Genomic DNA, 24,955 nt, shown 5'->3' with positions numbered 1-24,955 from the left:
TTTCTTTGTGTTACACAATACCAGGCATCCACTTGCTCCAGCTATGTAAGCAGTATGGAAATCCATATAATGGCTGGTGTTAATATTTGCATCTGAGAGAGAAATGACTGCCCTGCTGGACAGTGCATACTTAACCCCCAGCTTTCATTACCCTTGTAAATGTATGCAGCTGATCTTCACGGGTGCATACCAATGGTGATTGGAACTGCGCTGCATTTTAAGATTGCACTAGAGCACCACAAACTGCAAACACAGCGCCTCTGGGCAGAAGCCTTTCTCACCCTCCTCCTACTTTGCTATGCATGATAAACTCAGGTGACACCCCCAAAGGCCAAGACCTCCTTGAGAAGGAAAGGGCTGGTGAATTCCTGCCGTCTCCTTGGAGCTATGCCTGTAAGTGGTAATCATAGAAAATCCTCCTGACCTGGTTGCCAGAAGCACAGAGAGATCAAAACATCTGCTGCAAGAACAGAGAGAAACTCCTGTTTGACAAACACCAAGAAGTGTTTATGTTAACTGGTACATACATTGGAGTGCAAGAACAGCCTGTGCCACATAGCTACTACATTTGTGGCACAAACCCTCTAGTAAATCCTGCATATTTTTTAATAAAACAAAATGAAAAATCAGCAAAATCGGTAGCTCCAGACAGGCCAGAATGATGCAGAACAGACTAAATGGGCATAATAGCCTCCGCTCATTTACAAAAAAATGTATATTCATTATTGTCCTGTTGCCATTAAGGTGTCAACACTGCACTGTATTTCAGATGAACTGCCTGGACTACATGTGACTAGACCTTTAGCCTACAAAGCAGCTGGGAGACTGCCTGACAGAGGACACCCAGCCTTCTCACTGTGAAGATGTGCTCCTCTATCATGGGGCAACAGAGAGGACAGTGCTGAGACAGTAAGCAAAGGGGAGTCACAGGGGAGTCTATCATAAACGTGAAGAAAAAAATGAGTCAAACGAAGGTATGACTCACGCACACAGGAAAAGGGAATAATACGAGGGAGGAATGGGGGTGGGGATATAGAGGACCGGTATCACTCTCAAACAGCAGACAGTCTACTTGAACACAGTCAGCACTGCCAGGCCTGGGGCTTTGTGCATTTCAAGGAGTACTGACTCACAGATCCACAGTAAAACACTAGTCCACTATATGGTCACACAGTCAGTGGTGGATAATGCAAATGACAACCATCACCTCAAGCCGTCCCGGGATGCAAGCTTGTTCAATTTTTGTCAGCTACAGCAAAAACCTAAAAACCAGCTGCGAAGACTAGAATCTCACACGAGTTCTGTTATTTCTCATCGCTCTGCTCGAGGTCTCTAGCAATTCTACAATTCGGAGATTATTAACCTATTTTCCACTTGAAATATCATTGGAAGCTTGTAGAAGACCGAGGGAACCACATGTTCCACATTCAATGCAGATCGGGCCTGAGAGCGGTGACAAAGCCCAAGGACTCTCCTCCGGTGCCGAGTCTATTTTTCATACAGGAGCTCCGGGGATTGGTTGATAAAGAGTAATGTCTTTTGGGTCTCAACATACATTTATATATATATCTACGGTAATAACACAAAGAGAACCAGACACAAGATCATCATCTGCTTTGAATATTTAATCTTCTTTTCCAGGAAACCATGGGCAATGTGGCAAACTGCCGAAGTAACTGCAGGAACAGCAGTCTCTCTGTGGTCTTGGGAAACAGAACCACAGGAGAGGCTCCCATTCTGTCAAATCTAGTCTGGCTGCTTTCTCATATCGAAGTGATCTAAGGATCTCCTTCAGATGTTTCTTGCAAAAAAAGCCAGGATATCAGCCCAGACATCAAGGGCTGGTTATCTTGTTCCAGACTCCCACAACCCTTTGTGTAAAACAATTTTCAGTGCTTTCCCCCCTGGTATTCATCCATGTCCCCTGGGTGGTTTTTCAAGTGGACGAAATTAAGACCTTCCCTAAAACCCCTAAACAACTGCAAACTGCTGCAGGCAGGTGCTGTGCACGGAGCACGTGGGCGTTGCTTTCCAGGTTCACGAGCAGCTGCTCCTCAGGGCACTGCTGTGGTAAAGCTGCCAGCAGCCACAGCCCCCTGGGCCTCCACTCGCGAGCTGCTGATGAGCCCCTGTGCCACAGAGAGGAGAGTGTTAACAGATACAAGCAGGGAGTTGTATTAATGGGCAAATATGGTAGGAAGCCCCCCCCCCCCGGCATTTGAGTACACAAGGACTGCACATTTCAGCTGCAGGCAAGTAAGTTGGTCCGATGCAAGATTTCCAAAGAGGAAAGCCTCAAGCGGATCTCACACTTACTTCTGACCAGTGCAGTGAAGGAACCCAGATCAATCTCGAACCCCTGACTTCCTGTCTGCTTTCAAGCGCTACACACCAAGGCGTAAAAGCAAAAGCACACAATGTTTTCCTGTCATTCTCTTCACAGATCAGATGACAGACCTCTCAACATGACTCTTAAATTTGCTTCTTAAATTGCTTCGTTTCCGAAGAGTACATAACGGTAGGTAGGAGGTATATTTATCAAAATTAACTCCTTGGGCTCTAATTGTGCAAAGGTATTATGCAATTTTACTGACGATGCTGAACTGTGCCACTGTTCAAGTGTTCTACTCATCAGACCACCTCCGGATGGTCAGTAAATATTCCGCTGGGTTTTTCCAGGGAAAATGCAGTTTCTTTGAAAGTTGCTGTAACAGCAGAAGTAAGAGTTATAGGTTCTGACATCTGTCTGTATCAGCACAATGATGAAAGATAAGACGCTCTGGGGCCGCCGAAGAAGAGAGGCTCCAGCAAAGGATAAAACCCAGTAATGCCCGTTTATGAACAGCTGTTTATTCCCCACATTGTCTATGAAACATGCACTTAAACTAACCATCCAGGAGAAACGCTCAGAACGGATACAACAAAATGAAATAATGACAGCAGTAACCTTTAAAAGTGAATGCTGTTAGACGGGTTTTAATCTGTGCAATGGAATTGAAACCGAGCGGCTGTTGTGCACAAGCAACTTTCACAACGAAGGAGCAGATGTAAGAAATTCTATTAAAATCTTTTAGATTTCATCCTGACCCTCCACACCACACTCAGAATTTAACCTCTAGTTTATACCTTTTATCTGCAATGAAACGAATAAATCGTAACACCGAAAGAAGAAAAAAAAATCGTATCAAAACCAATTCTAGAAAACATTCAGGTGGCTATTATTGGGTTTGCTGTAATTAAGCAAAGCGTTATAGTTCATTTACAGTTTTGTCCCCCCTACAAGGATGCAATATCCTGAAAATGTCCATTTAACATGAAAAGCTTTAATGCCTCCTCTTCCTCACACAAGTTCTCCAAGATGCTGGATTTCTGGCTGGGAATCTTTACAGAAAGAGGCCATTCAAGAAGAGCCCATTCACCCCGTCCATCCTGTTTGGACGTAAGCAGCTGTCTGACTCAAGGATCCCCATCCGTTTCTCAAAATGACCAGGGTACTGGCTTCAATACACAGTGGGGTAGCTTATTCCACACTCCCAGCACTCCTCCTTGCACAATGAAGTACCTTGCGTTCTCAGTTTTAAAGACCCTTGCCTGTAATTTCCATCTGTGTCTTCTGGTTTGTGTTGTAGTACCAATTCTCAGAATGACTGCCAGTTTGAGCTCATCAATGCCTTTGAGGATTCTGCAGACTTTGTCCCCCTGTCACCTTCTCTGCTCCAGAATAAGAGGGTTGATTTCTTTCAGCCCTTCCAAAACGTCAGTACGCATTCTCGCCCACTCTTGACTGGCAGGGGAGGGTACCTGTCTTTCTAGAAAAGCAGCAGTTGCACATCACAACCACGAAAGCATGCTGCCAATAGATAGGAAAGCAAACATGGCTAAATTTAAAAAAAAAGCTCTTGGAGGAAAAAAAAGAACAGCTGGCCTCCACAGTCCCTATTTGCTGACATGGGTCTGAAATTAAAATTTATTGGGTGTTAGATTCTGCATGAAAAGCGAAGAGTAATGTTCAAATCTCACACCCTTGCAGCTAAGCACCCAGCAACGTCCTCAGCAAAGGCAAGAATAACACCCATATTATTATACTCGGCATTAAATCATCAGTTCTAATAGCTTCTCTGGCATGAAAGCAGTATAGGCTGTTTCTTTTCCAAGATTTTATTAGCACTCATGAGAAAGCCAATTATCATCAAGAGAAAACAGAGGGCGCGTAATTGTGAAAGAATGACAGCACGAAAAATAGGAGTGAATACAGAAACACAGATCAGGGAGAGTAGAGAGTACAAGTCACTGCAATGATAGCCATGCCAATCTGATTTCTGCTTGGCAAGGCAAAGTCATGGCCAGAAATAATGCCAATGTCACATGCCATCAGACCTGCATCTTACAGCAGTCTGTGACTTAGTTTTGAAGGGGAAAAAAAGACAGGCTTTTCTTCTATTCCACACAAACCACAGTAAACCTATACTTTCAACAAGAGGTGAAAGATCTTAACAGGGGTTAAGAAACACTGACATCCATATGTGGTTCCACAGTCGCCCAGTAATCACATCTGTGGGTTAAATATTTAACAATTAAAAAGAGCAAACACAAAACAGTCTTTGCATTGCACAACTAAAGATAGGTTTAATTTGCAAGATGCGCATCCAAACTTTCTATTAATTATTTATAAATCTTGCTTTGATCCTTTCCTCTCAACCCACAAAGGCAACATAAATATAATTCAAACTACCAATCTGCTTATAGTACCCTTAGCTGTTCATGGAGGTCCACCATTAATATTAGTAAAGGACAATCTTTCATATTCAAATCCATAAGATTGCTTTCTTACAAATATGTGCTGCAAACAATACAATCCATACAATTCAGAATCAGGAATAATTTCATGACCAACAAAATCTGTTGCACAATGAACAATGAGATGGACTCAACCCACTGTGACAGAGATTTGCTTTAGATACAGGCCTACGTTCTAGAGACTTAAACAAATAACAGGTTCTTGATGAAGAAGCTAACAGAAAAGTTAATCATATCTTGTTTATAGTTTTACATGTTAGCCTGTAAAAAGTTTCGGAATAGAAAAAGTTAATCCTGTTTGCAATTTAAAGGTTTTTCTGATAAGAAAAACCACACTGGCACCAGCTCCAAAGTACTCCGGGAGACCAATTACATAAAAAAAACTCCCTTAAACACAATCTATTCCAAACCGAGATAAAGTGTGCAGATTTAATAAATTCAGCAGTTTTGGGCACAGGTAGGAGAAATCTGTCACACCCCTGGTCTCTTTCCAAAAGTGAAATCAAACTTGTTAACTTTTCAGAAACTCACTATACTGCTCCATGTGGGGGCTTACTCTGAAAAATCTATACAACCGATCACTGCCCCCACGTCAAATCTCAGGCCTTAATTTTGAAGTGTTTCATAACGTCCAAACATTTAAAGTTTAGGATTCCACAGAGGGCAGCAATGAAGCTATGAGTTATGCACTGACAATGCAAGAGCCAAGACCACTCCATTCATTTTCAGACTCGGGATCCTGGCAAGACTAAGAACTTTTTGTGTGTGCAGAAATATCGCAAGTCACAACTGCAGCGAGCTCACATGTGCGTGGTAAAGAGACTTGCCAGAATGATCCAGAATGAAAAACCAAGTACTGATGAGGACAGAAACTCAGCACATGCCTTAACTCACTTATGCTGAAATTCAGGGTCAAGATAATAAACAAATGGTGATCTTCATCCTAAATAGGCTTCCTCTTAATGATGCCATTTAGTGTATTCATAATTGACTAATGAAATCCGGCTTACAGTATCGATAAATGGACATTGTATAAGATAAACACCAGTTTCCCCAATTACAAAGCTGTTGATTTCATATTCTTTACATTCTTCCATTAATTCAATTCTAACACAGCTGGGATCCTCAAACCACAAGGTACACAGACCTGCCTTATGGTGTCTTCTAGCTGGACCAAGCTTTGCAACGGAGGTGACACCAAGAACAAACACCAACTCCTATTGTGACAAGTGCACAAATATTTGATACAAACCACCTATGGTTCCATACAGGCTATGAAGGGTGCTTTGGCAGTGTGTGTAAACAGGTAGAGTGCAATCCTTGTGTTAGTAATGTTTTTCACCTTCACCAGACAGCAGTACAAAGAGAGAAACTGGCACTGGTTCTGGTGAACACCAATGTTAGCGTCCAGTGTGAATGGTGCCACAAAGCAAGAACATGCAGAACCTGTTACGATACAAATTATAATACACCCTCTACTTTCTCTTTCTCTGCGTTTTCCACCTTGCTAAATATAGTGATGCATGATGACATCTTTAGCCTGTTTTGCTAGGAGTGTTATCTAACCACATTTAAAGTTTCTAAAATAGAAGAGGCACTGTTGACATACATCAAGATAAACTAGAGGTGCTAATCTTGGATACAGCTATAGGTATACCAGTGACCACATTAAAATACTGAACTGTTTAAAAATAGAAAATAAAGCATCACACATATGACACAAGCAAGAATCCAGGGCCCCTGAAGACATTATTTGGAAAAAGGTTGCTCTATGACAGAAAACGTAACAACTGTGTCATTGCTCACTTATAAAAGAGCTATCTGTATCATAATTAAACTAAAACTAAGTCTGGAAGATCAAAATGTAAGTAAGGGCCTATATACTCTGAATATATTCTCAACATTTGTTCTGCTAGGTATGGTTCCCGGGCAATTTTTCAAATATGTGAAAAGTGGGGTCTTAACAGGCAAAGGTTACACAAGAGAAAACAAACTTTTCAAGTTTTGGCCGTAAACCTTTGCTTCTAAGTGGTTAAAATGAAAGCCCTGGGGTATCTGTGTGTCCCAGCTTGCACACACTGCTCCCCAGAGCAGCCAGTCACCGCCAGCCGCTGTCTGTTTGTACCTTATGGGTGTATACTTTATACTTAGTTCTCCTACGGGATAGAACATAGATGTTCACGTTGAGAAACGGAACAAAAAATGTATTACTCGATTTCTTTTAGAGGAAATGGCTTCAGAGTCACACACCCAGTGGATATGCAGGCGGTTCTAAGATTCACTTGGTACTTTCTTCACAAATCACATTAAAAAAAACAAACAAACATTGCGCCGAATATAAAAAGCTTCAGATCTGCACCAAGTACATCTCGGCGTGAACTGTACGAGATAAAATGAAGGTTAACGTGCTCTGCACCTCTTTAAAACTTCGGTATTTGATCATGCGCTTTCTTCCATTGTTATATGACTATTACTTAGGATCAATAGCCGAAGCTGAAGGAAAGACAATTCAATACTAGCTTTAGAACGAAGAAGTGGAAACGAAAAGGGAAGATTGAGCAGGGCGATTTCTTTAAAATATCACGATGGGACACGCTAGTGTCTACGCTTTCCACACCGAGCAGTTTACAATGCCAAGACTATAGATGACATTCGAAACTGTCTTATAGAAGTGGGGACATTTTTCTCGCTGGATTTTTAACTGTCTGTATTACTCTCTTAAAGGAGAAAGGAACAATAACTGGGTTGCAAGGGGCAGGACATGTCCAGAGCGAGCTCGGACCAGCTAACTCCGTGTACAAACATTTCGCTTGGATTAATGCAATCAATTGTATATTAGCATTTAACATCCAAATGATTGTCTAAAGCTCAACGACCATGCCTAAGTGAACAATTTATCAACGCAACATCGAGCACATCACAACAAAAACCTACGTTCTGCCTTACCCAAGATTTCCCATCTGTCACTGTCAATAGCCCGAACCGAAAAAGGAGGGGGGCAGGGGCACTGCGTATGAAAATACTCTAAATTAAAACTATCACACAAAAAAAGGCGATAAAAGGGCACAAGTCAGGAATTCAACTCGCTGGTTCTCCTTTTCAGACGAGTTTAATTCTGAATCCGGTTTATTCAATAGTCGTATACCCACCCACCCCCTTCTCCATTTCCCCAGGCGAAGTCAGAAGCCATTTGAATTAGCACTCTGATCCGAAATAGCTCGTCGTACTGATCAAGTACTGCCACTACTGAACGTTAAGGAGAAATAAAAACGTACCTTTCACGCCAACAGGCCCCAAACTCGACACTGCTCTCCAACGGATTCCGTTTCTGACGAAAACCTTCAGCGAGGACCTGAAAATGAGGGCAGCCCACTGAAAATAAAATAGCGTAGAGAAACCCTCGGACGTCAGCAGCGCCTGGTTGTGAAAGTGATAACACAAACCCAACAACAGCCCCAAAGGCCCCGATACTGTAACTGGGGGAGATCTAGTTAAATTCGCCTTTTTTCTCCTTCAACCGCCCAGTCCCCGGCTATCAACTGAGGCCGGGATTCATTTAAGGTTTCGAGAAAGGCGGAAAACCTTTCCTTTTGCCATTTGGGCCCTCGATAAAGCAGTCATTCCTGCCTCGCTTGGGCTGTTGTTTATTCAGGCGAGCTCCTCTTCGTAGCTGCGCTTGCCTGATCTGTTTTCTGCACAATCCCCCGGAGCCTCGCTTCAGCGAGGGACGCTTCACGACACTTTTCGACACTGTAGAGGCTGTTTACGGCATGCCCTTTCCTGGGCAAGGGGTCTTCGAAACATGAGGCGCTGTGCCCACTAGTGGTCGTTTGTGGCAAGTGTTTTGTACTAGAACCTATGCAAATGTAAGATAAGCGACACGATTGTATGTAAATAGAAAGCTGGTATTATATACTGAATATGGACTTCTTGAATATTTTTTGTAGGTAGATTAAATTTACGTCCGAAATAACTACATTTTCTTAATTATATAATTTACATATATAATTTTATTTGGTGACATTTTTGTAAAGCAACAATCACATTTTTGAATAGATTTTGTAAAAAGACAGTTCACATTTGGAAAATCTGTCTAATCACGTTGTCGAAGCTGGACCACTAGGACTAGGACATCTTGTATGTGTAAGCTGATAACCCAAAAAGCACGATATACCAAAAGGTGACCTTTCTTTCATAAGCCTCTTTCATTTCGATATCTCTGTAATAAGAATTTCCACTTGTTTTCGCAATTCCAAAAGCCCACACATGTTGGTACAGAAATATGCTAATGTCGACGGACAAAGGCTTTAAAAGCAAACTGTAATGGAAATTGTCTTCACAGATTTTAAAATCTTTGACTAAAATATCCAAAATAATTGTCCACTGTACATTATATAATTGTGAATGCGAAGAATTCATACACTGCTTTATGATAGAGATACAGAAGCGACACATCCGATTATCTTTATTTAATGTTGCAAGCAAGTTAATTCAGCTCTGGTTAGGCATGTTCTTTAATATTTAATATTAAAAGCATTGGGGAGACCACAAGTGTACAGTATGAATAAGTGAATTTCGACGTGAAAACAGGTGACAGATCTTTAGACAAAGAGCTGGGGATGTGCACGCTGTCACAGTATAGGACCTGATTTACAGGGGTGCTCCAGAAAAGCTAGAATATCCTCAGTACGTAGTAACCAAATTATCAAAATGTTAGAAATACCTTATTCCAATTTGGATGCTTTGTTATTAAAAAAAAACATTACACATATTTTAGTCGTTCTAAATAATCTTATTATTTTTAAACTTTTTTGTCTCACGATTTTCTAAGATCCGATTTAATAATGTTTAATTATTTTAAAAGTAAACGTCTATATAATCCGAAGAATGAGGTTGGTCTATTTTCTAGCATAACATACCTATACATTTTATTAATTATAAATCGCAAAACTGCCTAATTTATTTTCTTCCTTCTTTTCTCTAATATACTGTGTGAACACGGATTTCAGAGGTCAAAAGTGGAATAATACGTTGACAAAATTCATTTCTGAAATTCTAACCAAATCCTACAGAAAAAAAATACTTACGTCATCACGTTGTACGCGTCGTCAACATCCGGGAACTGGCGGTGTTTCCATAACCATAAACACCTTCCTTTCTCATTCAGTTTGGCAAAATGGCGTCGGCAGCCGTGGCCACTGAGATTAAGAAAATCACAGAATTACGGGTCATAGACCTTAAAACCGAGTTAAAGCGGAGGAATTTGGACATCACGGGAGTAAAGAACGTCTTAATTGCAAGGCTGAAGCAGGTAAGCCTGTATTATCAGCGGCCTTAAAATCTTGTTGTGTTTTTTTCTGCAGAGAAGGCCTTGTTTTCCCCTCCCACCATGCATACTTAGTTGCTGGATATCAAGTGTGTGGATGTTTGTCACTTTCGCTTTCCAATTTCTGTAGATATAGAAACACGGTGGAGTTTTGCAAATAATAAAAACGATACGGTCATACTCTATTGAACGACAATAAGAAAGCTTTGTGTATTCTTCATATGCGCAAAAATTGGCTGTTTTATTACTATAGAATAGACCTGTAAGTGGTAGGCGCGAATGAATTAATAGTCGTTTTCAAGTGAGATCAATAATATTGACAAAAACATTCCCCTTTTCCTTCGGATAATGTGTGGCTTTCTTAAATTTTGGAAAAACCTAAGTAAGAAGACAAACGCCCGGTTATCTCATCTAGCCAGGTTTGATTGGATGCTGGGGTGCAAATTGAGCCGAGGTACAAGTTCGTTTTAATGAACGTCCCTTTTTGTTATACGGTCGACTTCTACATAGCTTCGTTTACACTCGGTAGTGTTTTTTTTCCTGATCAACCAGGTAAAGAAATGGCGAGGTCCTTTATAATGACGGTGTGGAGGGTATACAGCTATTCTGGAGCGATTTGAGTCAAGCACGCTTAGGGAAGTCGAACCCGGGTTTTGCAATAAGGATCCCAGGACTCTCGGCGTCCATAGTCCTACATAACTGCAGATGCGTTATTTAAAGCCAGATATTCACCTTTAGGTGTTCTGTGTTGGTATGTATGACGCAGCAGTGAATGTCGTCCCTGTCCCAGATTGTGGTAAAAGAAGAAAATGGGGGTGTCATTCCTAAAGGACTGGCGAAGGTACAGCATGCAGTTACTTGATGTTACAGAAATCAAGTGTCTTGTGTTGTTCAACAATGGAGACATTATTTTGATTTGCGTATTTGAAACTGCAGATTTATTATGAGGTTTGGTTTTTAGGGAAAGACTGGTCTTATTGGTGTGAGTTGTTGCTGCCAGCTTGGCTTAATCTCTTCTCAGTATCCTCTGTGTATGCTGGTGCCTTGGCTGTTTTGAGGTGGTGTCCTGCAGTTGTTACTCGTTATCACGGAGGTCAAAGGGGTTAAAATAAATAAACTTTGTTGCCCGGCATTTGCAATAAGGAGACCCCCTTTTGCCTGTTCCTTGAAAATCCTTTTTTTAAAGGGTTGCATTGTGATTTGGTAGTGTTCTGCAGGTATTTGTGAGAGGGTGCAATTTATTCATACTGAATCATTGTCATGTTTACTTTTCAGGCTATTGAAGAGGAAGGTGGCGATTCCGATAATATCGAAATTCCACTGAACGCAGATACCCCCACAAGGAAGAATGCGAAGTCAAAAGGTAAATGGTTGTGGTTGTTGAAATCGCATCTGGCTTCTTCTTTCTACATTAAAATATTTAAATTTGAGAATCTGTTAACTTTAGAAATCAAGAAACTTGTGTGTGAAGTTCACTGAATATAATTCTTCATTTAGGAAGAAAACTGGATGCAGACATGGACGCAAACCTGGAAGAAGATTCTTATTGCAAGGTACGTATCATCACTGTTGAATTTTTTTTTAACTTTCAAATACATTGGACTGATCTTGTCGGATCTTGCATATCACAAGTTACACACAGACAAGGGTATGATCAGCAGGTGTTGGTAGAACTGTTGGCACTATTATCCCTTTGCCAGAATTTCAACATCAACTTGACTGGTCCAGCGTTCCGGTACAATCAGTTTATTCTACATTTGTGTGAGCTCACTAAATCAATATTCTTATAACCCTTTTAACCAGTTGTGATATAGCTATACCACACTCATAAAATCTAGAGGAGTAAAAGGGCTGTTAGTGGTTGTTTGCTTTGACTAGATGTGAGGGTGAATTATATCTGTTAAAGAAGATTACTTATAATGGTCATAATTGACTCTCCGCTTAATAGATTTTGGATTTAACAGACAAACTGCTAAAGGGAGTTTTGCAAAATCAAGAATATGGAACTTTCCCCGCAATAATGTAAAACTGTAGTGAGTTCAGCCGACATGCTTGGTTTATTCTTATAACTAGAAAAAAATAGAAAACATGAAAGTACAAATGCGTTGTAAAATCTGTTTAATGTAAAATACTGTTAAAGTACATATGCAGAACAAAGATTTCATCACAGACATTGAATAAAAGTCTATTTTATTACAGTGCAATACTTTATTCATGTACGAAAAACCAATGTACTACCAATGTGTATTCCCACAAGGAGAACTAGAATGCGATGAATGTGTAAGTGGTCTCGGTAAAATGCAAAAATAGTAAAACAAAAACTTTTGTACGACATACATAGGTTTTTATATAGGTTTAAAGGGTATGAATACCAGTACTTTGGTAAGCCTTTTTGGGGTATGTGAATTCCTTATGAAGTGGGCTGTGCCTTGTATGCATCCTCAAAATTTTGAAAAAAACATTTTAAATAAATATATTAAAATGTTAACAATATGTAAAGAAAAGGTATGTAGAATACAAAAAAAAACAAAATACTTAATAGTTTTGTAATTCAGCAATATCAATGGTGCCCTATAGGGGTAGGTCATTAGTGTATGATGGGTGTGTTTCATATGCATTAGTGAACATCATACAGTATATGTATGGCTCATGAAATAAAGAGCTTGTGTATTTGTTTAAAAAAGGCACAGGCACATTTTACATGGTATTGATTGCACAGCTAGTCCATTAAACTGAGTTTCCTGCATTTCCCTTTAATGTTAGCAAATTTTGGTTTGATACCCAAGCATTTAAACAGATTTTGAAATATTTTCTTTTTTAAAACTGAATTTCAAGACATCCTTAAATATTTAAACATTAGAAACATTCTCATCCATTCTCTTTTATTTAGGAGGTTGAAGATGAAGACAACGAAAAAGGTATGTTTGTCCCCCCCCCCCTGTTGGAGTGTATTCTCAGGTTTGGGTTTTACAGGCAACAACTGTAACTGAAGGTTGGGACATTCCTTGCAGTTCCTTTTAACACTTTTCTTCCCCCCTACTTTCTTCACGAGAAATACTCAGCTCACAGTGCTTCAGGCCCACAAAGGATTTCAAAAGGAGTCTAAAAACATGGAAATTCTCCCAGTAGGAATTTGGGATTGGCTTTCTCTTGGAGGAGACCGATAAGTGCAACAAGGCATCTTTGTTTTTAAACTGCACATTCGGATCAACGACACTGAACATGGCATGACGTGCTGAAATGTGGGATTTTTTGTAGGGACTTTTTTCCCCTTCCCATCACAGATGGAGGCGATGATGTGCCTGCATGACGCTTTTCTCTGCATTCAGCCATGGAACTGCATAGATGAAAACTTGTGACTGGAAGAGGAAGGGAGCCCTTGTCTTTGCTTTGACTGAGGAGAGTTGGAACTCTTTCCTGCTGGACCACCTTCAGATCCGCTCTTGACTTGCACTGCCCATACCTCAAAGGGACAAGGAACATGCATCTGTGAAGATATTGGAGAAAAGCTTCTTTGACGCAGAGTGGTTTGCCAAATGAAAGCCCTTTCCATTGACATCAGCTTTCAAGACCTGGACTAGGATGTTTGTGGATTTTTATTTTTGTTGTATTTTTTCCTCCCCATTTCTGAAATGGGATCTCTGAATAACAGTGGCAGAAGATGAGGAATGTGGCCAAAGACTGGAACAAAATAGAAGCCAAGGAAAAAGACGGTCTTAAGTTGGAGCCTTTTCTTTTGAAAATGCACATTTGTTGGTATGATGGCAAAGGACAGAAATAAAACAAACTGAAATCTTTTGTTCTTTTTCTCCTCTTTTTCCATTTCTTTTTTAATGACGAATGACTACGAGGATGGATCAATGAAGGATTGGAGGAACACTGTCACGAGGAAGAACTAAGGACTGCTTGTACAGCAGTTTCTGGAATGCGATAAAAGTATTGATGTTTTTTAAAGGAACGGCATGAAGACTTGAATCACACCCATTTTTCGATGAGGAATGTATGTTTGTTGTACACCTTTGGTTTTCTAATCTTCAGTGAGCGCTAATACTAAATGTGCTTTCTATTCTACTTTTTCTAGGTCACTTAGCACGTAAATGTTATGTTAAACCTATGTTTTGCCATGTTTATCCTTGTTAAATCCCTCAGATGTAACAGATACTGATGATGGTACTCGTGAAAATTCAAAACTTCTCCCTTCTGAAGATAGCCTTGCAGAGGCTGAACAAGCAGCGGGGAATGAAAGCGAAGCCGCTGTATCCATTCAAGAAGCTGAGGATGATAACATATCCGTCACAATCCAGGCTGAAGATGCCATCACTTTGGATGTTGATGGCGATGACCTCCTGGATACAGGTAAAAATGTGAAACTTCCAGATTCAGAGGCAAGCAAGGGCTGTGACGAGCTGGACGCCTCTGCCGAGATGAGCCAGGAGGAAGACAAGAAAGATGAAGTCAAAGAGAGCCATAAAGATGGTAAGAAAGACGACGGATTGAAGGCTGACCCTGCGAAGAAGGAAAGCAGAGAGGCCTCGAAGAAAGCAGAATTGGGAGACAAAGAAAAGGATTCTGGGAAGAAAGGCCCCTCATCTACTGGGGCATCAGGTCAAGCAAAGAGGTTTGTCTTTCTATGTCAGTTCTTTACGATACTGGTTTCCAGCATTCACTCAGATCTCTGCATTGTGGGTAGCCTCAAGATTTTTATTTTTTAAAGTGTATTGATGTTCCTAATCCCGCCTTTTGTTACTTTTTTTGAACATAAGTAATTTATGGCAGAAACCAGGAGATGCAAGCGTCTGTTTACAGTCAAGTTACCATCACTTTTATTGCCTTTTCCTATGATCAGTTGTTAACAAGAGTAAAATAGTCCCTGAGATGTCAAAGTCTTTCGATCTTTTGAAAAAAAATCACAATGAAGTCAAGTCCTACTCCTGAAGAATGCAATTGTCCAGAGAATAAAATTGGCAGAAAATCTGTCCCGTCAGCCACCTGTGGAAAAGCATTGAAAGCCGCCATTTTGGGAGTTTTGTTCACGTGCAAGCTTTGTCATTTGTGATGAATTTTGTAAGGGCACAAAACCAAGAGCTTCTGTATCACAAGGTGATGTCTTTTTCATTTACACCTTGCTTACGTAGTTCAGTCATTCATTTTCCTTTCTGTTGCAATGTTTTGCGTTGTAGCTCTTCAAAAGACAAAGATGGAAAGATGACAAAGGATGAAAAAGGTAAATTGTAATTTCCTGAACTTGGTTTGTAAGCTGAATTGTAAAATTTGTAACTACCACATTTAAGAAATACAGAGGCTTTAAAGTTTTTCTTTAAGATGTATCTTAATGTGGTTTACTATTTTGGATAAAGAGTTGTTCAATTTCAAATTGTACAGCTAAAGCTGTTTAAAACAAGTCAAGCATGGATACATGTTCCCTACAGATGGATAAATTCCCTTCTTTATCCATATATTTGGTCCCTTTGTGATGATGGTAGTAGTTGTCAAAGATCTCAAAGCTAGTAATTGGGTTCTCTTTTCTCTTGCGTGCACAAGGCTGTTTCACATTCATGCCACATTCATGTTAGAAATATGTGGCGTTCGATAATACACGTAGTACCAAACAGTAGACCGAACATGGCAGCAGGCCCTGGGTGAGACAATCGTGTAATAGGGTTTTAGAAATATCAGACAGGTCTTTATCTTTAGGGGTGGTCCTGTTTTTAAAGGGGGAACTGCAATGCAATGTTTGTATTTCGGAGTTAGAAAGAATCAGCATTGAGGAGTGCTCTTCAAACCTAATTAAAGTAAAATGTACACACTAATGTGTAAAAACCTCCAATTTACATCACAAAATATAAAGGCGGCCTTATTACATTGTAAAGATTCGGGCTTCTGAATACATCTCTTCTTATCCAGTGGAAATATTGCTCTCGACTTTGAAATGGTTTTGCCCACAAAGGAAACTCATTTGTTAACTGCGCATGCAGATCACATTAAAACTTCTCGTGATGGAAATATCTGCTGCACAGCCTGTACTTAGTCGCTCGTACATCACATTATACTCGTTATTGGTGATTAGCGAGCAGGAAGGGCCACTTCACGTCGCAGCTCTCGAGATCTCTTGGTCTCGCCCATGGCCAAGGGTTTGTGACGCCACAGCACCTTACAGTACTTTTCACAAAGCTCCCGAATTTTGGGCTTTGTTTGAGATTTGTATATTTTATTTTGTTACCGAGATTTTAATAACTGGTCTGAGAAATTTGGAATGCAGTTCCCCTTTAATCGGGCTGGGCTGTGTAGCTGTCTTTGTCAAACGCTGATAGAGGACTGTGGCATCTAGGCGGTGCAGGCGGCGGAGGAGGCAGCGGTGGGAGCACTGGCAGCTCGACCCGCAACTTGTGGGTGAGCGGCTTGTCGTCCAACACGAAAGCAGCAGACCTGAAGAACCTGTTTGGGAAATACGGAAAGGTAGAGTGGGTTTTTCATTTCCAGTATTCCAGTATGAAGGGCAGTGTGCTGTATCCAGTTTGTGTTTTGTCACTTAATAAAATGTTTTGTGGCCTACTTTTACAATGTCTTGTATGAATTTATGTCTGAATTAATATCTGGTGCGCAGCTAAAGCTATAAATTGGGACCTGTTTATACAACTAGCAAGCCACTCTTAAACCCTGACTTTTCCACCAGTTCAACGTGGAGATCAGTTATTTTGGTTGCAACCAATGTTCAGTCCAACTCCTTTGCCCTTTGTAGGCATGATTAAATCTCCCAACCGGGGCTTTGCAAACTCCTAGGGGTCCACGTTGGTACTGCAGGGGGTTTGTGAGATTGTGGTGGAAACGTCGGTCAAATTAAATATCCCTATTAATAAATAATGTAAGAATATGAAAAACAACAGTAGTAATGTTAAGATTTTACAAAGTGAAAAGAAGCATGTTTAGAGGGTTGCTGTAGCGTTTATCTACATTTATTGAAAGGTTTTATTTCGTTCAAATCTCAAGGGGGTACTTGAGGCAACTAATTTAGGTTGAGGGGTTCAGCTGATAAAGGTTGGGAACCCCCTGCTCTACCTGATCATTTAGATACAAAACAATTTTGTGAAAAAAGAGCACATCTGAGATTCAAGTGATCTGAGATCCTTTGTGCAACTCGCACCTCCCGGTGGATGTGGAAGTGCGTTTTTAAGTTTAATCTTTGTGTAGACTAGGGGCAGGCAGCTCTGGTCCTCATGTTTCTCATTTTTTCAATCACGCTTTTAATCCCATTTCTTGAGTTTAGTGGTTTAATTTAAATGGATAAGAAATCGGTTTCAGCTGTATTCCAGTTAGCACCTGACTTATCTGAAAGGAGTCTATAAAACGTGTGCGGGACACTTGAGGACTGGAGTTGCCTACTTTTGGTATAGCCTGCGAGTGTGTGTTCTTCAAGCTTTTTTTTTTTTATTAACAATTGTCTTCTACTGGGTGGACTTTTAAAACTGGGTGACATGAGAGGTTTAGACACTTGCTGTGAGTCCACACTTAGAGATTAGCTATTAAAATGCGCTCTTTAGATTTGTAAGCTGGTTTGGAGGGTGGGAATGTTTGCCATCCGTTTATAGTTCATCTTGCAAATGACAAAGCACTTTAGTAATGGGTTTGTCTAATGTTTAGGTCTTCAGTGCTAAAGTGGTGACTGATGCGCGCAGTCCTGGATCTAAATGCTATGGGTTAGTCACAATGTCGTCTAGTGCAGAAGTGGCCCGATGTATTTCACACCTTGACCGTACAGAGCTCCACGGACAGCAGATTTCTGTTGACAGGGTAATTTTTGTTTGACTATCCTTTCTTGGCCTAATTGTATGGGCTTTGTAATGGTTTTTAGAAAGTAAATACATATACAACATCTGCTCCTATTTTATGTATATTTGTTTACAAATGATGGGTTATACAAAATTTGCAGATTCCTAAGTCTAAGTACTTTACTGGGATGCCTGTTCTTGTACTTCAAAAGACATTAAAGCCATAAATTATTTGTGGAAGCCTTTGTCACTGAAATGTTATCTACTTCATTTTTAAATAAAGGTTTTGTTTAAGGCCTGTGGGCACGGAGATGATTGCTGTCTTAAAATGATTAATCCTAGTTATATTGTTTAGAATTATTGTATTAAGTTGTTTTTATTAAATATATAGGAACATTTAAGGCTGCAGTCGGTCATGTGCGAAGTAGCACATTAATAATGGCTTAACCTGTTACAAATCCAATGTTTCTAGGTTAAAAGCGATCCGTTCAAAAAAGAATTTTCCAAAAAGGATGGTGAAGAAAAAACAAGTTCCAGCAAAACGTCAGGAGAAAAGAGGACTGCCACTGGGGTTAAGACCCTGAGCAAGTAAGACCAAAATCCAGTTTTGAAAACACTAGATTACAAAGGAGAAGTGGCCATCTGGCCTACCTGGCTTGTTTGTTTTTTTGTGATTAACTAGTATAAGGATATGTAAGGTTTTTGTTTCTTCCTTTCATTTAAGAACACCTGTATCTTCCAAGAAGGAAGAGAAAAAATCTGAGAAACCCTCTGACAAGGAGAGCAAAGAAACGTCAAAGAAGCAGGAATCTAAAAGTGCGAAGACGGAGGCGGCGGGATCTGGTACGGACGCTTCGAAAAAGGAGGACAAAAAACACGGACGTAAGTGTGTAGGAACAGTGGAGGAGGCTTGTTAACAAAACTGACTAGAAAGTAACACATTAGGGTTGAAATGTTGAGGCACTCCAACATTGTAACTCGAAGATTGAGTTGGCTGTTGCGGTAGCAACACGGATATTCACGATATTCAGAAATTCAAGACAGAGAGGTTTTTAGTTCAGTCTTTCAGCTTGTTTTCCATGATGGAAACCAAGGAATCATATTGTTGAAAACGATTACTTTTAAAATCGAGTATCGCATACAAAAGGATCTACTAAGGTATATTTCTATGTCTTCTGTGTGTTGGTTAACAAATATTTTTTTCTTTGCAATTCAGGCCCCAAGAGTCCTGGCAAGATGGTAGTGATTGATCAAACAAAAGCGGACCCTGATTTCAATAAATTGAGGCCACCATTGAGAAGAGGGAGGTTTGAAAAGGTACTGGAAAATAAACATGCAAAGGGTTAAGTAATTCAAAAATGTGGTAATGCCTGCAGTCATTGAATTACTTTCTGAAATCTTACAACTCTTTTTGTGATGTTTAATAGAGTACTAAAGGGTCTTGATGTTTTTGAAAACTCATGCACCATTCTGTGCCAGTTTAACGAGCCTGTATCTATATACAGTAGAACCTTGATATTTGCGAGTTCTATTTCACCTATTCATGCATACGTTTTAGTGACCTCTAACATTTCCGGACCAAATTCGCCTGTTCACGGGCGGAGCAGTAGGAGAGTAAAAGCGGGTATCTTTGTAGATGCAGCATCTACATCTCGCAGATCTGCTTCACCCGACCTGTTTCGGTGTCTGTAGTAAGGAGACCTTGCTACATAACATTTATGTAGTCCTGCATCATGGATTATGCTTTACTTACTCATTTTCTGCCAGGAGAGTGTTAAGGTTTGTCTTGTGTGTAGACATGTTATCAGAGTAATGCATAATGTCTGTGTGTGACTCAGTGTGGTGCTGTGAAATAAAAGAAACATTAAATAACAGAAAAAATTCTGTGGTCACCGAAGTTATCAGTTATCTTGGTTCCCTGTCTGTCTCATTCAAAAATGTTTAAAAAAATTGACAAACCACAGGAGCAAGAGAGTTGGTTGAGTGGGAAGGGAGTGAGTAAATTTGTGCTGTAATAATCCTTAATACAGGACAGGACTGCACTTATAATACTAATAAAAACAATGTGAAAATATTTAACTAGATCATAACTGATCTAATTTGTTTGCACATACAACAACTTGAATTATGAGAAGTGTTTTTTTAAAGTTTACAGTGCTAATCTCCATTAAAATATTCCAATAAATACAAAATTAAATAACACTTTCAGAAAAAAGTTATAACAAAAATATAATTTCAGAAATGCCTGTTTCATGAGCTGGAGAACCATGCCCTGTTTTCCCCATAAGGTATTAATTTATGTGCTTGCATTCAAATACCGAGGTTCTACTGTATGTTTTTTGCAGTTGTTTAATGCCTGTCTTAACAGTTGCTCTATATAACTCTCTCTCTTTGGTCATTAAGGTCTTCCCACCTATGACGCGACGCCCCAGATGGTTTATTCCTCCTGAAGAGGTCTGTTGCCTGTATTCTCTCTTAGGTTAAACACCGATTCATTCATTCGTTCAATCCCCATACCTTTTTTACTCCCTTTTTTCTTCAGTCTTGCCTCCCCTTTCCATGTGTAAAAATGGTGCGTTGTCCAAGAAGATATTCTTCTCTGTGTGCCTGAAAGTGAATTACTGTTTGTTCGCAGATGGAGATGTTAAGGAGCAAAAGGAGGATCTTGCCAAACATAGGAGGGAAGAAGGACATTTTGCCCTTCGAGAAGATGAAGGAGCAGAGAATGCGGGAGAGGCTGGTTCGACTGGAGCGCATTCGCCGGGCTATTGAATTGAGAAGGTATCTTAGTGGTGTTAAATGCTGTTCTTGGGCAGCATGGGTTTGGGTCCAGACCTGGGGAGCTCTCTGCTTGGAGTTTGTATGTTCTACCCATGTTTGCATGGGTTTCCTATGGCTACTCTGGTTTCCTCCTAAAGCCCAAAGATATACTGGGAGGATAATTGGCCGTGTGTGTGTGTGTTGGTGTCTGCCCTGCGATGGATTGGCGTCCCGTCCAGGCTGCATCCCGCCTCGCATCCATTGTATGCCGGAGATAGGCTCCGGCTCCCCCGTGGCTCCGAGTTGGAAGAAGCCAACGGGTGAATGCTGTACGTGACGCTTGATGGAATGAGTTTGATTTTGGACTGATTACATCAATGCCTCCCCATATTCCCAGGCGGCGGGAAATAGCAGAGAGAGAGCGGAGGGAGCGGATCCGGATTCTCCGAGAGCGGGAGGAGCAGGAGCACCTGCAGAGGGAGCGGGAGCGGCTGGAGATCGAGAGGCAGAAGCTGGAGCGGGAGAGGATGGAGAGGGAGAGGCTGGAGCGGGAGAGGATCCGCATCGAACAGGTGTGTGTGTGTGTGTGTGCGCGCACTCGCGTCTTTGACATTCCCCTCTGATTTGAAAACCGCGTTTCACTTGCGAACGCAGTATCCGTCCTCGAGACAAAACAGATCCCAGTGGAGAACCCTGAAACTCGGAAGGGCTTTTTTGTTTTGATCAGAAATGTGTTTTTAGGAGCGCCGTAAGGAAGCTGAGCGTATCGCTCGCGAGCGTGAGGAACTGCGACGCCAACAAGAACAGCTGCGCTACGAGCAAGAGAAACGCAATTCCTTGAAAAGAACCAGGGATGTAGATCACAGGTATAAACAGCTCCATTGTTGACTCCTTTCTCAGGTTCAGTGAGAGCAGTGTTTTGGAACTTTATTAGTTTTGTACTAAGTGTATTTTAGTACTTTTCTCTGCAGTGTGTCTATTATAGCTTATTACAAGATGAGATGTTTTTATAAACATTCTGGTTTCAGTTGATAAAGTATTACATCTTGAACAGAATTACGCTTTGATGTGTACTGTCTGACAGTGATCTTTTTTGCTGTTCTTGTTTTAAAAAGGAGAGATGATCCATACTGGAATGGCAATAAAAAGATTCAGACAGACTCGGAAAGCCGGTTAAGTCACGGCTCTGATTATCGTCACCCGGGCCGCTTTAATGACTTTCACCCCAGAGAAAGGGGCAGGTTTCCTGAAGGGGCCTCCATGCGTCCTCCATCCTTTGAAAGGTAGGAATTTATCAATGACCCCAGTGGTTTTAAAAAATGATTTTTGGACCAGAACGTAGGGCTCTGCAATGACATTTGCCAAGTCTACACAACAGCTGTAGCTGCCTGTGTGTTACACATTATGAACCCTGTACGTGAAAGCAGACTTTTGTTTGCAACAAAGCAGTTTCTGCTTGGAAGAAAGGTGTAGTTTATCATTTGTTAAGAATGAGCAAGTTGAAAATGTTGATGTAATCCAAATTTATTCCTCTATAGATTATTCCAGGAAGGGTTCTGTTTTAATTAAAAACTTTACATTTGCATTTCTGTGCAATGCTGCTGCCAGCAACTATTGGGGATGCCAGCCTGTATCGATCCATAAACCACACTTATTTCTTATGAAAATCTGAAGATCATTTTGAAAAGGTAGACTGTTGAAGATTTAAATATTGTGCAGGACAGTTACAAATGAGGAGGCAGTTCGAAACACCTAGCCTGTTAGTTGCTAACAAGAACCTCACCCTGCCATTTTTTGACAAACCAGGGCATCAACATTGTGTCAAGGTTGGCTTGTTCCAAGATTCCACAACCTTTTACAACCTGGTAAAATATATTTCTAGGTAAAAGAAAAATAGGACTGAATTATTATTTTTTTTTTTACAGGCGCAATAGATTTGAGAGCGACGTAGATGGAAAGAAAACCCGTCCACCTGCTCGAAGGGAAAGTTCAGGGTTTGACCGATATCCTAAAGCTTATGATAACTCAAGAAGGCCTGAACCACCGCGAGCTGAAATCCGAGACACTGACCGGAGAGAAATTAGGGATAAGGATGAGAGGAGAACAGTCACTATTCCAGACAGGTCCGCAGGGAGCCGGGGCCTTCCTGAGAGGGGCAGGGTAGAAGACATGTCTCATGGTCGCTCCCCCCGCCACTCTGGACATGGAGGCTGGAAGGCTGAAGCCGAACTAAGCGCTAATAAGGGCAGCATTAGGTAAGCATGACATTCAGGGATTCAAGTTTGAATGGAATGTGGGATAAATGCTACCTTTTGTAGCTTCAGATTGTTCACCATAATGTACTTTAGGGGATCATGCTTAAAATGTACTTTGGTGCTTTTTGTAGTTGTGGGGGAAAAATGTAGGTTTTGAAGTGTCTTTCCTAAATGGATTCCAGCCCTTTTGTCAACCCATGCCAGTGGCAAGTCCTCTGTGACAAACGTCAGATACTGAAAAGCGGGTATTGCCTTCACCGCCTGTCGCGCTGCTCTCCTCTCAAACCTCTGTCCCTGCAGCTGCATTGATTCCAGCAGATATAAAGGTGTCCGGGAAGCATGAGCAGGCCCTGTTGCAGTACGTGCAGATTCTGACTCGGTGCTTTCCTCTGTGGACTCTGTGCAGGGGTGGAGTGCGGATTCGGCCGGAGAGGTCGGGGAGGGAGGGCCCTGGACCAAGCCTGAGAGGAGTCCCCTCGTCCAGCTGTGGCAGGTCCAGCTTCAGCAGCAGAGATGGGGGGCGAGCGATGATGATGGGGGAGCAGGTGAGCACTGCTGTCTTTCAGGTGCACTAGGATCTGAACTGCATCCTTGTGTATGGAGAGCTCCTCTGCAGCCCTAGTTTTAAATTGTCATTGAGTTTAAAACGGTACCTTAACTTGTGCTGACCTACAGTTTTAATAAAAGATGTAATTAAGACTTTCATATATTAGATGTAATAAAAGCATGTGTTGTGTTTCAGAAAAAGGATTACAGATGTGATTTTTTGTAAATTAGGGATTTCATCTGATGGTACAGTATAGTAAACGTGTACTGCCTTGTAAACTGAAACCAAATCCCATTAGGCCTTTGCTATAACAAGATGTTCTTAGTACTCAAGCTTTCTGATGTGTTTTAGCATTTCAGTGATGGAAGACAAGTGATAGTTGAGCGCCACAGCCGCGATCAAGGCCCAAGAAAAGACTGGCACGGGCCCAGTTCCCACAGCACTGGCTATCCTGATTCCCGGAGCTTGCGGGACAGCCGAGGAAGCATGATGTCACCGCACTCCAGGTAGGACCAGAGACAGGATTCCGGTTTTACCTTTTCTTGCTTTTTCATAATGAGGTTTTTCAGTTGTCACTTTTTTTTTGATGAGATAAGCATAGATGTTTGCCTGAATTATACAATGTGTTGAAAAACTCCAACCTGCAGCACAGCAGCCATCTGTCCAGTAAGTCAAACAAATGATGCCTTTAAAAGTGAGAGAGGTGTGAGTCGCAGACTTTTTCTGCTGCTTGGAAATACTTGGTAATTAAAGCAGGCTTCAAGCAGTAAAAATGTTTATGGGGTAGAATTTTAACAGGTTTTCTTGTTTTTCATAGCCATTCTGCTCCACCGATGAACCGAATAGTACAGATTACAAACAATTCCTTATCGGGAGGAAGTGGCGGAGGATACAAGCCATTTAAGGGAGCACCGAGAAGGTTCTGACTTCTCTGCTAGTGACTTCTACCACGATAATGTGAAGTCTGTAAACCTGTCAAGACACCTTTCTTTACAGAGAAGATCCTTTTTTATATTAAGAGTTTTAATTTTATTTTTTTGTTGAATTTTTGAATAGATGTTTTAATGGCTGGACTTTCCTATGGCACAAAGGTTCGTGTAAAAAGGCCTCCTGTTTTGTAAAGACTAGTGTAAAGTTGTAGCCATTACCTACAGTTACGCTGTGATTATAGTATAAACTCATGTCTGTGCACATGTTATAACATGTTAAGAAAAATGTGCAGCTTTAGTTTTTATTTGTAATGACTTTAATATTTGTTTTCAGACTGCTTTTTTTGCCAGCAGAGTACTCTTGTACTGTACAATGGTTGTGATTACTACTATAGAAATTCATCCTTTTAAAATAAACTATAGTACATTGTGCTCTTGCTTTACAGTTTGTTATGGATGGAAAAGGCAGCTGCTATTAAAGGATTTTTTTATTCTTTTAGAAATCTTAAAGTTTGTTTTTTTTTTTTAAATTAAAGCAGTTCTGTAAGGCCAAAAGATCTCTTTAGGCATTGCAG

At 40.8% G+C, this 24,955-nt stretch overlaps 2 protein-coding genes across 4 annotated transcripts in view; one reads left to right on the top strand and one right to left on the bottom strand.

The window, feature by feature from the left end:
• The window catches only part of rnf111 (ring finger protein 111), a 49,815-nt gene extending 41,313 nt beyond the window's left edge, over positions 1-8,502 (bottom strand). For both annotated transcript variants that reach the window (XM_069190532.1, XM_069190534.1), the window contains exon 1: positions 8,073-8,502. The gene's annotated coding sequence lies outside the window, so the exon portion shown is untranslated. The remainder of the gene's footprint in view (positions 1-8,072) is intronic.
• Positions 8,503-9,953: 1,451 nt separating this feature from the next.
• On the top strand, positions 9,954-24,883 carry sltm (SAFB-like, transcription modulator). Of its 2 annotated transcripts, none has more exons than XM_015343189.2 (20): positions 9,954-10,108; positions 11,399-11,486; positions 11,621-11,676; positions 13,014-13,041; positions 14,330-14,741; positions 15,304-15,347; positions 16,452-16,579; positions 17,762-17,911; positions 18,362-18,477; positions 18,614-18,771; positions 19,106-19,206; positions 20,293-20,343; positions 20,525-20,670; positions 21,047-21,221; positions 21,391-21,515; positions 21,765-21,932; positions 22,575-22,904; positions 23,311-23,449; positions 23,803-23,957; positions 24,269-24,883. In XM_015343189.2, exons 1-20 carry the CDS (start codon positions 9,974-9,976, stop codon positions 24,375-24,377), a joined length of 2,814 nt encoding a protein of 937 aa, XP_015198675.1. In that variant the 5' UTR covers positions 9,954-9,973; the 3' UTR covers positions 24,378-24,883. The 2 variants fall into 2 exon arrangements, with proteins under 2 accessions (XP_015198675.1, XP_015198674.1); XM_015343188.2 differs by having other exon boundaries at positions 14,273-14,741.
• The last annotated feature ends 72 nt before the right edge of the window (positions 24,884-24,955 follow it).

This window comes from Lepisosteus oculatus, chromosome 5 (assembly GCF_040954835.1).
Source record: "Lepisosteus oculatus isolate fLepOcu1 chromosome 5, fLepOcu1.hap2, whole genome shotgun sequence".
Lineage (NCBI taxonomy): Eukaryota > Metazoa > Chordata > Actinopteri > Semionotiformes > Lepisosteidae > Lepisosteus > Lepisosteus oculatus.
This window is presented reverse-complemented; position numbering and strand designations above follow the sequence as displayed.

Excerpts from the sequence above, each read along its gene's own strand:
- sltm (XM_015343188.2), top strand. The coding sequence starts at position 9,974 with ATGGCGTCGGCAGCCGTGGCCACTGAGATTAAGAAAATCACAGAATTA. Across the intron at positions 10,109-11,398 it reads TAATTGCAAGGCTGAAGCAG|GCTATTGAAGAGGAAGGTGG; the intron begins GTAAGCCTGTAT and ends TTTACTTTTCAG. Across the intron at positions 23,450-23,802 it reads CGATGATGATGGGGGAGCAG|CATTTCAGTGATGGAAGACA; the intron begins GTGAGCACTGCT and ends GATGTGTTTTAG.